Raw genomic sequence first — 13,335 nt, 5'->3', positions numbered from 1 at the left:
GGCAAGCAACAAAATTTACCCACAATCCTCCTTACATCCAACTATACTTGCTCTGTAAAATCATTTTATTTGGCAGTTTTGAATTCATACTTTTTTTGAAACCATGGGTGAATGGGTTTTCATTTCGCCATCATCCATCAAAACAACCTTGGATGTATTTGGACAGTTTACAGTGTCAGAATTCTTTACGTTAACTACGCAACAAGTAGATTGCGTTGTTAAATTTCAATTAAGCACTTAAAATTAATAACTTGGGAATCTTAATTATTTATGCAATTAATCACTTTACTGGCAATCAATTTAAATACAAAATATGCATTAAAACACTAGAATTAATTAATACTAAAATTTTACAAACTACTTCTACTAATGCACCAGCATTCATCCTAGGTTGTTTTCGGTGGACAATGGCCGAGGAGTTCCAAATGGGTTTCAAACTATGTCCTTTAACTTGTGTCTAACTTTGTTCTAATTGATTCTGTTTCAAAATTAATTTTGGCAAAGTTGTTCAACCTCCCTTTCACAGTGATTTATTTACACATTCTCACGTAGGCCTTTGTTCTCCAGTCACTTTTAAAGAAAAAATTAGGTGTTGCCATGGAAGTTGTATTTTAAGAATATTTAACTTACTTTATGTTAAATAGGTAAAAAAAAGTTATCCCCTGCAAAATGGAATGATTTTACAGTTTGACACAAATATTTACCTTGATAATACAGACATGTAGGCTCCTTTTACAGTTCATAAAAGATTAAGTCTGCAGGTTTCTTGCAAAAGTCCTTTTTTGAGAAAAAAGTCACCTTTTAAGCAGCTCATCCATTATCTATTGATTTGACAATAATATTTAATAAATAATTTTGACATCAAGTTGTTTGCCACCAATGTATATAGCCCAGATTCACATAACTGGGTTTTCCCATGCCGGTACATATAAAAAGGTGAATTTCAAGCTATTGAAATTCATGTAACAGACCAATGACTCTACTGTTTCAGAAGTAACGTGTGTTAATTATTTATTGAACCCGTATAATTTTGGTTGTACCTGAGGATTAGCTTTTGAAAACCAGAATATTTATAATTCCAGGCTTAAAGTATTGGTAAATCATTTTACTATATGTTCAGATTCATTTGTACTCAAACAACAATTTTATAGTGATTGGATGTTAATCACTTTGACAATTTGTCGACAAATTTTTGGTCTCTGAATATTATTTGTCAATTTTATTAATTGTGGATGAGACACTACATTAGATCCCTGAGGGACAATTACACAGTATGCAGTTATAAAGTATAAATTGTCTTATAATTTTTCAGTTTTTTTTTTTTAAAAAAATGAGTAGTAAATATATTTATATCTATATGCATGAATAATGATTAATTATGTTAATAATGCATGGGGAATTTTACATAGCATTGGAAATTTATATCTGAATTCTAAAACACACCATATAATAATTTCAATAATGTAAACTGTTTTTCATAAATTTTATCATTATTCATTTGAATGTTTTGCTATTCACATTGACATTTATTGATATATGATAAATGATGCAGAAATTAAAAACAGTGGTAACATAAAATACTGATAAAATATTTTTCTGTAAAAGAAAGACACAAAATTTTCCTGAAAACTCAAAATGTATTTTCATGCTTTTTCAGGGCAACTTACAAGATATGGAGGATAAACGTGGAAAACTGGTCGAGATCTCAGACACCACCACGTGGTTGCAGGTGCTTCCGGCTCGGAGCCCTGAACAGAAAGCTTTCTTAGAAAAAGGTCAGTTAAGTTGTTTATTTTTCAATGACTGAGATATGTAATTACAAGATTGCCAGGTCATAATTAAGAAATACAGTCAAAACTCTCTTTATCAAAGTTGTCGGCACCTCAGGATTTAAAAATAACATTCAGTATAATGGAAATAGAAAACTTACTAAACACAACACACTTGAAAAGGGCTCGACATACACATAACATCGAGAAAACAGATTTTGACATAGCAACTTTCGACTGTAGTTTGTTACAACATCACCTATGACGTCAAAGCTTAAAAGCCTCTCTGTCTCGTGCTCACCATCATTTGAGCCACAGCATATTATATTGTGTTGAAAATCTTCAGCCTGGTAAAAATGCTCCAATTCGCCTTCCCTTGTTGTAGTGCCAATGAGTTTAAACGGATGTGAAAACCAACCAGAAACTTTTCAAGATGTCCAAATTGAAACTGGTAACACCTATTGCAAGAGACATTACACATAACTCTTGCATAGCTCTGGCATAAATAATTGTTGAGTTATGCCCCTTGCTAAACTGAGAAAAAACAAAAAAACAAAAAACAATGAGTGTTGGTGTCCACTCAGCATCCCTCATGTTTTGAAGCCAGAAACAATATGAGTACTTTAAGAATTTTTCATTGTTTTTTCTTTTCCAGATATTTTGGGAAATTCTGACCTATACCCTTGTAATTGGAAATTTTTCCATCGAAAAAAATTCTCAAAATTTAAAAAATATTGGGGGTTATTTATTTTACAGTTTCTGAAGAACATACATTCTCACACTGGGACAATAACCAAATATCAGCTATGAAAAAACCTGAGTAATTGGACATCTCTACTGACGGAAATTTAGAATGCCTTGCCTTTCAAGTTCCCTTAAACACATATTTTTTCAGCTGATCGTTTGCAAGAGCAATGGGCGACTACTGAAGTTAGTGTCAAAAATCGCGAGACAGAGCTAGAAGGCATGTTGACAGCATGTGGTACATTCGAAGATGCCCATGCTGACTTTGAACACTGGCTAACAGGCGTAGAGGGTGAATTGGCAACTGACACAACGGCAAACCTTAACACGCAAAGACTGCGGAAACAGAATAAGGTAAATGTAATGAAGGAAAGAGGTCGTAGAAATAGAAACGCAGTTTGTAAATAATAGTTAAATATGAAAAAGAGCAGCGCAAAGCTACCTAGCAAAATAAAGAAACTTCATGTAAGAAACTTTCCATTGTGTTAAGTCAGAGAACATTCACAGTGGTACATTTTCAGGCTACTGCACAATCATGTATCCTAATAATTAGTCACATGGTAATTATGTGTCTGCCTCTAAACTTAGAGGTTAATAGTTCAAGCTCCACTGAGAACATTTCATCATAGCTTCTCAAAATATTCAACTTAATTTAGTCAGTCTTTAATAATGGACTTACATTAATGTCTTAATTCACTGCATAAGTATGTTCTTTTTTATAATATCATGCAGTTACATTAGCTAAATTGCGCATTGTTCCAATAAGGATGAATATTTAATACCACTCCAGTACCTATAGGTTTCTTCCCAGGAGTCAATATAATAGTGTGATTCCTTTCATTCAAAACATACATGTATTAGAGTCTTCACAATCAAGCTAAATTAATTTGTTAAAATTTGAATTGATGTAAAAATAGATTATAAGAAGAGTTTTGTATTCCCGAAATATATTTTTAATTCAATATAATTAAATAATTCAACTTAAAAATACATTTGACAATCGTTTTTTTTTATTTATTTATTGTTCCTTAATTTGAGTTAGTTGACACATGCATGTCACTTAAGAGAGTTAGGTACAGTTTTATGAAAAAGTTCATTACCTATTTATATATTATAACTTAAAAGTATATGAATAAATGTTCTGCCAATTTCAGACACTTCAAGCAGAGGTATCAGAATGGCAAATGAAGGCGGATGCGCTGAAGGACCTGGCGAATTCTCTCATCACTCAATATTGTGCGGACGATACCAGTCTCATTAATATTCAGCTGGAAAAACTCATGACTAGGTGGACAGCAGTACTTAACAAGTAGGTTTATATGTCACAGCTCAGAGTTGTTAATATGAGGATTGATCCAGAATAACATGGACTTATTGTGTAAATTTTAACTAGAACACTTTTTTGTTATATGCCTACAAAGGATATAAAATGACTGATTTATTGTTGTTTAGGAAATAGGGCAAAATAGTATGTGACGGTAATGTCATTTTGGAAATTACGTTTTTGAATGTGTGTCCTAGCCCAGTGCATGAAAACATTTGTTTGGAATTTGGATCAGGCTAAAATTTCAAGACGGTGAAAAATATCATGTTTATTTCACTGATAAATCTGTATAAACCACTGGAAAGCATAACTATCATAAATATATTGAAATAAAATATTTATTATCTGTTTGTTTACATAAATTTTGATAACTTTTTTAATGTTGTTGAAGGGTTATGATCTCTGAGATATCAATGAGGTACCGTATTTTCTCGACTATAAGGCGATTCGCTTATAAGACGGCCCCCTAACTTTGTCCATGAAATCTGGTGCTTTTTGTTTCGACTTGCTTATAAGACGGGGTCAATTTTTAAGCAAGTCTAAAATGCTAAAATTCTTCCTAATGTGTAAAAATGTTCAAGCTCAACGGCCAATGTTCGACTTTCGCGGTAACTGTTTTTGTTTTACGCAAAGAAAATGGCGGTCAACTGTAAACTCTCTATTTGGAGGTAGGTTAGAAATGAGTACATAAGTTTGCAGGACAGGTCGTTACTTATCGAAATTGTAATAATTAATCAATAACAACATATGTTCGTTTTAGTTTATTTTTTTATTGAAGACACCAATGAAGTTCTTCGGCAAAATAAATGGCTTCAATAACATAACTGCGAAAAGCCGAGGCATGAATAGGTGTTTGTTTAGCAATAATGCTTTAGGCAATATTGTCCCTTGATTGGCGACGAACATAAAGGATTCATATTCGCATTGTCATTTGTTTGCTTAATCAAATTGACAGTTAGGTACCTACATCATATTAAGATTCCAATTTATTGATTTGATATATCTGTCAAACTAATTAAACTGACACGCGCCATGAGAAAAAATGCATATATAACGGTACACTGTGTGACGTCAGAGCACGCGCGGTGAAGAGATTTCGTGTTGTTGTTTACTTAATTTCCCCATACTTATATCAGCAGACGATAGACTGGATAGACGAATACCCTATGTAAAATTTAACTGATTTTGACTTGAATCTTTTTTTAATATTTTATCGACTCGCTTATAAGACAGGTCCCATACTTTGGGGGTAAAAATCGGGACCCAATTTCCTCGTCTTATAGTCGAGAAAATACGGTAGTGAGTGATATTCAAAAAAATATTATTAAGTAGCAATTTCATATATTGATTATAATAATTGTTGGACAAGAGCAGTCGGGGAACATTACCACTGCCCCTCATATTAAAAAAATGCAAACAAATGTTTGTTGTATTTTCATGCACAAAAATATTTTTCAGGCTAGCAAGTAACATTCAAGTCGCAGATAAAAGTCTACAGACAGCGGAGCAGTTTTACGCCGCACTGGAAGAGTTCATAGCATGGATGGAGGGTGTTGATAATAGCTTTAATCGATTAGCTGAAGAAACAGCGAAACCAGACGTAATCGATAATACCGATCTCTGCAATCTGTACTTAGAAGAATTTCGGGTAAGTTCCTTAAATAACGTAAAGCTCACAAAACACTTAAATTCCCTTTTGGATCAAAAATATTTCTTGTTGAGTAAAATGGTTTTCAGCTCATCCCTTCTTTTTTGAGAAAAAAGTTGGGGTATTGGATTCCCATGGTGTGGCCAGGTCATTTTGCAAAACCTCGAACCTGGAATATTGCAAAAAACTATTTGAGTGAAACTTATGCACATATGTTGCAAGAGATGATATGCTCCTGTACAGCAAGGCCCATAACTCTTGGTTAAATACTTATTGAGTTGTGCTAAACAGGCGAGCGTTACTGTTCACTTGGCAGCACTCTTGTGATTGGTCAAGTTAAGTCGTTTGTGGATGGTAAAAGAAAATATGTTCATTAATTAATATCAGATTGTTTGGTTGAAATTATTTTTTTATTTATCACAGAAATTGAAAGTTCATGCATTTCTCATTAGCCTAATGTGTATGGTAAACAAACATCTTATAAATAAATGCAGTTTATGATATAAGATTAACTCCTTTAGTTATACTTGTAATTTATGTTTCTTTACTCCCTTGGTTAGGTATTTAAGGCTCATTGCTTAGCTCCCTTAGTATAATGTACATTTCTTAACTCCCTTTGTTAGGTTTTAAAATGTATAAGTTGTTATCTCCCTTAGGTATAAAGTTTAATGTACAGCGCTTAACTCCCTTAGTTGTGTTTTTAATGTTCATAGTTTACCTCCCTTAGTTATGTTTCATGTGCTGTTTTTGCAAATAATTCGATAATTTCAAAAGAAAGAAAAAATGAGATATTTAATGTTAAAGTCAAAGTTAAATTTAAAGTCATATCTGTCATGTTTAAAATCAGCAATGATTTTTCTATGTTCTTAGTTTAAGTGCCTGGTTTTGATAAATCTTCTGTTTAAAGTTTACATCATTCTTTGAAGTTTTGAAGTCCAGTGTTTTCAAAACAAACAACCCTAGTATGTTGGTAACGCATGTTTCAATTCAATCAATTTGTTTCTTAAACTTAAGCCAGACAATTTGTTATCTAATTATAACAGGAACCTTTGATGTTGTTTTTTTCAGTCTGGAACTATTATTAATTATAACAGGTCTTTGATTTATACCCTGATTCAAAGCTGATAAAAGAAAATAGTTCCAAAGAGTTTCATGAATGTCTTAATTGAGTAAACATGTAAGAAACATATGACTTTGTAAGGTATTGGAGAGATTTTTTTTGTTTTTGTTTATATGCAGTAATTCTCATATCAGAATGCTGGAATTATGACGTCATTTGTTTCAATAATGCTCGTGTATAATATCAATTATAAGTTTAGTGGGTGGAGATTGGTTGTTGTATCATAAAATAAAATAAAAATGTTGTATATACTATCTTAAAATATATCTTGTTGAAGTTAAAAGCACATGCATTATTATTATTAAACTGTTCTTTAATGGCAGAAAAGTGCAAATACTTCTTTAAAACCTTATAATATATAGGTAAGAAATTCACTTCTTGTACTGTAATTTTGATCCTAGCTTTTTTACAAATCATCCAAATTATCTTCTTATATAGAGTTCAGTAACTCAATTTTAGTTCATTTCTCAGCATATTCTAAAACTTGATCAAATATCTGGGGGAAAATCATAGGTGTTAAAAAATAAGTGTTTTTACAATTTGCAACCTCAGGAGGTTCAATATTTCTACTTTCTCAACTTGTCAGATTTCACATATTTTCACCACTGGTGGTAAAAAACTAAAACATCTCATAAAATATTCATGAGGATTTAAATTCATAAAGTTGTAAGCTTGATATTTCTTGATTTTCAGCTGTAAAAATCATCCGTTCTGGTCCATTAATATTTGTTATCTGTGTCTATACCATATAGTATTTCAAATTAAGAATAAGTAATAGAAGTGTAAATGAATTAAATGTAGTTGTGTTAATGATTTACATACATTAGTTTTGCTTTCAAAGATGGTATACAAATAATAAATTGACATAAAAATGAAAATTTAAACTTCAAAGCAATAAATTCACACACTTTTGACTTATATTAGGTGATGCATCTTTGGAGGTCATTAATAATTGGGCTTTAGTGGTTGAAAAAAGAAGAAGTGATTTATAGTTAATTTCTTTTTTTCATTTATAGTTCCACTTACTTATATGTTTAAAAAAACCTTTCAGCTGAATATGTACAATATTTAGTTTTTTGAATACATGGAATAATATCAATGACCAAAAAAAAAATTTGTATAAAGAAAAGCATTTTAAGCATTTTTATCATTAAAGAATGTTGTTTTTTTCAAGAAGGTCAATGAAAATAATGTATTTTGAAAAATCTTTCAGTTTTTTTTTATATGAATAAAGAGATACTAAAATTAGGAAAGTGACTTTAAGTTAAGTTTAAAAATGACTTAGGAAGTTTTATGAATACCGCCCCTGGGCAAGAAAGTATGCATTTTTTATTAATTCATTGTAGAATAATATTTCAAATATTATAAAGTTATTACATCATATGCTAAGAGAGATACTAAGTTAATAGGAAAATAACTTCAGTTAGGAAATGGCTTAAGATGTTTTATGGATACCACCCCCTCCGGGAATATGAATTACTTCAAAAATGCCCTAATTAAAGTGATCGCTGGAGTAAACCCATACTCACAGCTATATGTGATACATGAGTTCAATGGATATATATGCTTTTCTATCTAACTGGATAGATAGGCTAAGTACTTAAGCATGTGTTCATAAACATTCTTGGAAGATAATTATAGGAATAAGGTCATTATATTTGAAGATTGTGTTCTGGTGGATGTATCAATTATATAGAAGATGTTTACTGCAATGTTGTTAATATAAGCTATGTATATTGTGGATTAAATCAACAATCATGAGATTTGGTTGTATTATATATTTTTGTTAATCTTCTTTTTAAAGGGAAAAATTCAGTGTTATAAAATAGATTTTGAAATTATCATTTATATGGCCATTTTTTAGGAAGATCTTAAAAAATAAAAGTGTTTCTGTGATATTTTTTTAAGCAATTATAGTGAATAAATTACTCGAGTTTTTATTCTGGCTTAAAACATAATTGGGCAATTTTAAGCTACCATTTTAAAAATGAAGATAATAAGGTTTAGGGGATGAAATTGAAAATTATGTCTTATCTTTTGGAATAATGATAGTATAATTACCAAATACAGGTCTTGAAAATGCTTTTGGATGCAACTCAGAAAATGATGGATCCATTTCAAAGATTGAGGAAAAAAATATGCAGATTGGGCAAAAGCGAATAATTATTTCCGGAAATTTTTGTTGCGTTTTGTCCTATGTCTCCATCCTTAAGTTGAATCAGAAAAATGATTTATGCATTTATGGAAATAATGATGGAATTTGCCTGAAACTTGAGTCTAATTCTTGATGTTGTCTTCTGGAGAAAGTATTTTGCATTTAAAGGTGTATTCTTACCGATTTGCCGATGATGTTACTTGATGTCAAGAAATGGTGGTTGTATTTCGCATTGGCGGAAGTAATTAGCTTTTAAAGGTGTATTTTTACAGACCAGCTTTTGAGGGTTTTCTATTGGTTAGAACTGGCATGCTGTCTTTTATTCATGCTAAGAAACATATTGGTAATATAAGAATGTCTCAGACTATTTAATAAATGGGACTAAATCTGTTGAAAATGTCATCTTTGGAATGGTTTTCTAAGCTTTGGAAATTTGCATGCAAAACAACTTGTAACAAATCAAATTTTATTTTTTCTCGCTTACTATTTGAACGATGTACCTTTAATGTTCAAAAAAGGAGTTTTCGTGAATGTTAGTGACATTCTATATGTTTACATTAGCAATTGGAACAAGTTTTATTTTACATGGGAAATTTTAACAGCAAGACCAAGTTTTAAGCTCATCAAAAGTTTAAAATAAATGAATTACACTGAAGTGAAATGTTATAAATTTATGATTCTGTATATTAAGTGTGGTGTCAGTATGGATATAAATGTAGCCGACATTGATATTGGTAGTGTAAACTAATATTGTTATGATAAAATGAATTGATATTTATGTTAAGAAAGTCTCATTTATGGCTTTTATATGTAGCGTAAAATGTTTACAATGGAATATACAGGTTGGTCAAGTTGAGATATCTTGCTGGTGACATGAATAAAACATGAAGAATCACTTTGATGTAAGCTTTAGTATATCTGATGGGGATGCGACAAATTGGTTTATTATATTTGATGGAGATATATACACCAAGTTGACAGATATTTTCATGTTAAATCACTGTTTGGAAATATCTAAAGATGGTATATATTTTTTAATGTTGGAAATATTTAAAATTTGGTTAGTACTATGTGTGAAATATTGAAGTTATCAAGGGTAAGTAATTTTTGAGGAGATTGGTTTTTCATGTCTATTTTTCTGTCACAAATGTTTGCTGAAACATGAACAGATCGGGACAGACATTTCTTCAAGGTCTATAAACGTCCTGCTGTCACAGTTGTAAGCTTTTTAAACATTGTAGATACAAAAGCGCATCATTAATAAACCATGTCATATCAATTGATTTACAGTTTGTTGACATGCTGTACGGATATTCAGATATATCCGTCCGTAAACAAAAATAATAAATAAGTGTATGTATGTATACCTCAGGTGATATTATAAATTACCATCTCAACAATATATGACAGTGATGCGATATATTTACATATTAACTAGGAAATGTAATGTTGAGGCGTGATAAATAAACCTCAAATGATGTGTGAAATTAAACTTGCGAATTGAACTAAATACGTTGAAAATGATAAACTTCAGAGATAAAATGCTGATGACACAATAAATTGACAAAAATATGCATTTGAACTTGAACGAAGGTAATATGAAAGCGAAGGATAATTTTATTCGGATACTTTTTATATACAAAATGAGGAGTACAAAATGGATTATGTGCAGATGTTTCGCAATTATAAAACAGACACAAAAATAGATCTAAATAGTGAAAAATAGTTATGAAATGTTATAAAAAAAAAAAGTGACAAAAAAATGGTTTTAATGGTGCTGGAGTGAAATAGAGAAACCTTAAGTTGCATAGTATATAGAGTATATAATATCTAATGACTGTATAACTTAATGAGAAATGAACATGGATTTTGTACATGGAATGGATGGGAAATTACACAAAAACGAATGCTATGTTGTTGAAAGTTAAAAATCAAATCAAATGGACGAGCACTATACGTACCGCAGAAGTCGACATTCTTCGGGAACTTTCGAGAGGGATCTACTTCATGAAATATACAAACTTGAACTAAAACTATTCGAGGTAAGCTTTTTCTTGTAAATATTTATGCTTTAGGACAAATCATACACTTTAGGTCAGTTCATATAGAGTACATGTACAACATGATGATGTCAAGCTTAAAGCTGTGATGAGGATCGTTAAAAAATGTGTGTAAGTAATAATTCCTGCAGTCATGTTACCAGAAGTTAAAGATGCACTCTTACTCCCAAATAAGATTTACCACAATTAATACAATTGTTAAATATACTAAAAAGGGTATAAATAAATTTTAAAAACCATGGTTCTTATCAAGGATACGGGGTTTAATTTGAAAGAAATGTGCAAAAAAAACATAGTATAGTTCTACCTAAGATCACAGTAAATCTTTTAGCATTCACCAATCATTTAATATTTTTGCATTTCCAGCTATTAAATACACAGTAACAGCCTTGTTATTAGTATTTAATATTTTCTATGAATGCATTTTTTAGGAAGTAGTTAAAGGTTTATTACACAAATGTATGTTTGTAAAAATGCATTGATTTTGAATAACCGTGTCACTTCAAACGTTTTTGAAATCATGCATGTACGGAAAGGTGCTAGTTGAATGATTTTAATCACAAGGGTTGTGGAAGTAGTAACTGTTTGGTACCATATTTTCAACAACAGCATTCAATAAGTGGTGGGCTTATATTTAAATGTCATTGTAATTTATCCGCTAGCTAGTTATTTAATGGTTAAGCTCCGCCTACTTGGTTTGACGATTCTGATATGTGAGTAAATGTATAGACAAGAAAACACTCGCCAGTATGCATGTCTACATTGTTTGCAGTCTTAATCCACCAGTTGTAGTTACATTAATCATTTTCTATGGATTATTTTAGTCTAAATGAAACTAACATGTTTCATGAGTGTTTTCTTTGTTATTGTCTACACAATAACGCGCATATCTGAATGGTCACAAATAGAAATGGTGAAACAGTTCAATAACCTCGGTGAGGATGAATTACAGTGCTATTAACTTTTAAATACCTCACCCTATTTATTGAATGTTTTCCCTGACAACATGGGACAAAACCATTCTTTCATCCCAACCCTTGTGACTGAAATAACCCCAATATTTTATGGTAGTTGAACTATCTAATATTTGGTTCAATATCAGCTATTACTGCCTCTATATTACCTTACTCTCTACATATTACTGAATATGATTTTTGTCCACATGGGCCATGGTCTGTTGGATGTTATGCAAATAAAACTTTGAAAAACCCCACTTCATATTGTCCAAGGGAAGTAACCACGATAGAGCCAATTTCTTGGAATTCAAAGGGAGGTAATCATGTTAGCAAACCTATTAACAAACACCCATCAATCAAAAAGTGCCATTATATTTGAATATTTCCATAATTGGACGGTTCCATATCTGCGAAAGCTTTCAATTATGCTGATAGGATTATTTATTTGCGAAAGGGATCAGGTAATCACATTTTCTGTGTCACGAAAATCAATTATATCTCGGGGCCTCTTCAGTGTTGGCAGAGTTTTAAGTCTCGATCGTAATCGGAGATTGTGTTTTTTTGAGTGAAATGTCAATAAAAGGGAAACTTTATTCTTCTGTTAATTTCTCAGGCCAATTTTAGATGTGTCATAAAAATGTCTCTAGTGGTCACGAGAATAACTTTTATTGGTTGAACATTTTTTAAAGTTGTCTGTCTTCAAAGAAAAAAGTTGTCATTACTTTCATGGCCTTCAGTTTTTAGGGGTGGCCTTCAAGTTCGTTATTCTGCAAAAAACTTGAACCTTCACAGTTCCCCACCATTTTGGGGCCTTTCTGACTAGGAAGTAATTAGGTCATTTTGACTAAAATTCTGTATTCAATTTTTGCCTAGAATTGTACACAAAAGCTTTTAAAATTAGACATTTTTTTTTTCAGTTAAGAAACCTTTTCATCAACTTTTTCATACAAAAGCATTTTGGAGGTCCAATATTTTTTATCAAAAATCAAAATATAAAATTGGGAATTTTATTGTCACATTTGGAATCCAAGTATACGCCTTAGCATTGGGAATGGGGACAAATTCTGGCCCCAAATTGGTAAAAAAACAACACACTGCTTGACCCTAACTCGAAATCCATTAATACAAACAAAACACGACAGAGACAATAGGCAGATGTAATAGGCAAGGCCCGTAACTCGTTAATGATTGTAGAGTTATGCCTTATGTTCTTATAAAAAAACCCAGAAACAATCCAGTGTTGTATGGCATTTTTTTCTGCTGGTGCTCTTATGTTGATTAACTGTTGCACTTTTGGGCTTATAGACAGTCTGTTTTAAGCTCACCTAAGCACAAAGTGCTCAGCGTGAGCTATTGTGATAGGTTGATTGTCCGTCCGTTGTCTGTCATCAATCATTTTCCTTCAAACAACTTCTTCTCCTAAACCACTTGGAGAATTTCAACCAAACTTCACAGGGATTTACAAATTGGGAGGTCCTTTTCCAGATGCCTTCAATAAAAGTGGTTCCATGCAGAACTCTGGTTGCCATGGCAGCCGAAAGGAAAAAGCTTGAAAATCT

The 13,335-nt window shown here is 31.5% G+C and overlaps 1 protein-coding gene across 1 annotated transcript in view; it reads left to right on the top strand.

Moving 5' to 3' along the window:
- The window catches only part of LOC128238547 (dystrophin-like), a 177,955-nt gene that overhangs the window by 108,650 nt on the left and 55,970 nt on the right, over nucleotides 1-13,335 (top strand). The window contains exons 47-50 of the mRNA XM_052954580.1: nucleotides 1,658-1,775; nucleotides 2,665-2,867; nucleotides 3,668-3,822; nucleotides 5,296-5,485. Of these exons, the coding sequence (XP_052810540.1) occupies nucleotides 1,658-1,775; nucleotides 2,665-2,867; nucleotides 3,668-3,822; nucleotides 5,296-5,485 (666 nt within the window). The remainder of the gene's footprint in view (nucleotides 1-1,657; nucleotides 1,776-2,664; nucleotides 2,868-3,667; nucleotides 3,823-5,295; nucleotides 5,486-13,335) is intronic.

The sequence above is a fragment of the Mya arenaria genome, chromosome 6 (genome assembly GCF_026914265.1).
Source record: "Mya arenaria isolate MELC-2E11 chromosome 6, ASM2691426v1".
Classification (NCBI taxonomy): Eukaryota; Metazoa; Mollusca; class Bivalvia; order Myida; family Myidae; genus Mya; species Mya arenaria.
This window is presented reverse-complemented; position numbering and strand designations above follow the sequence as displayed.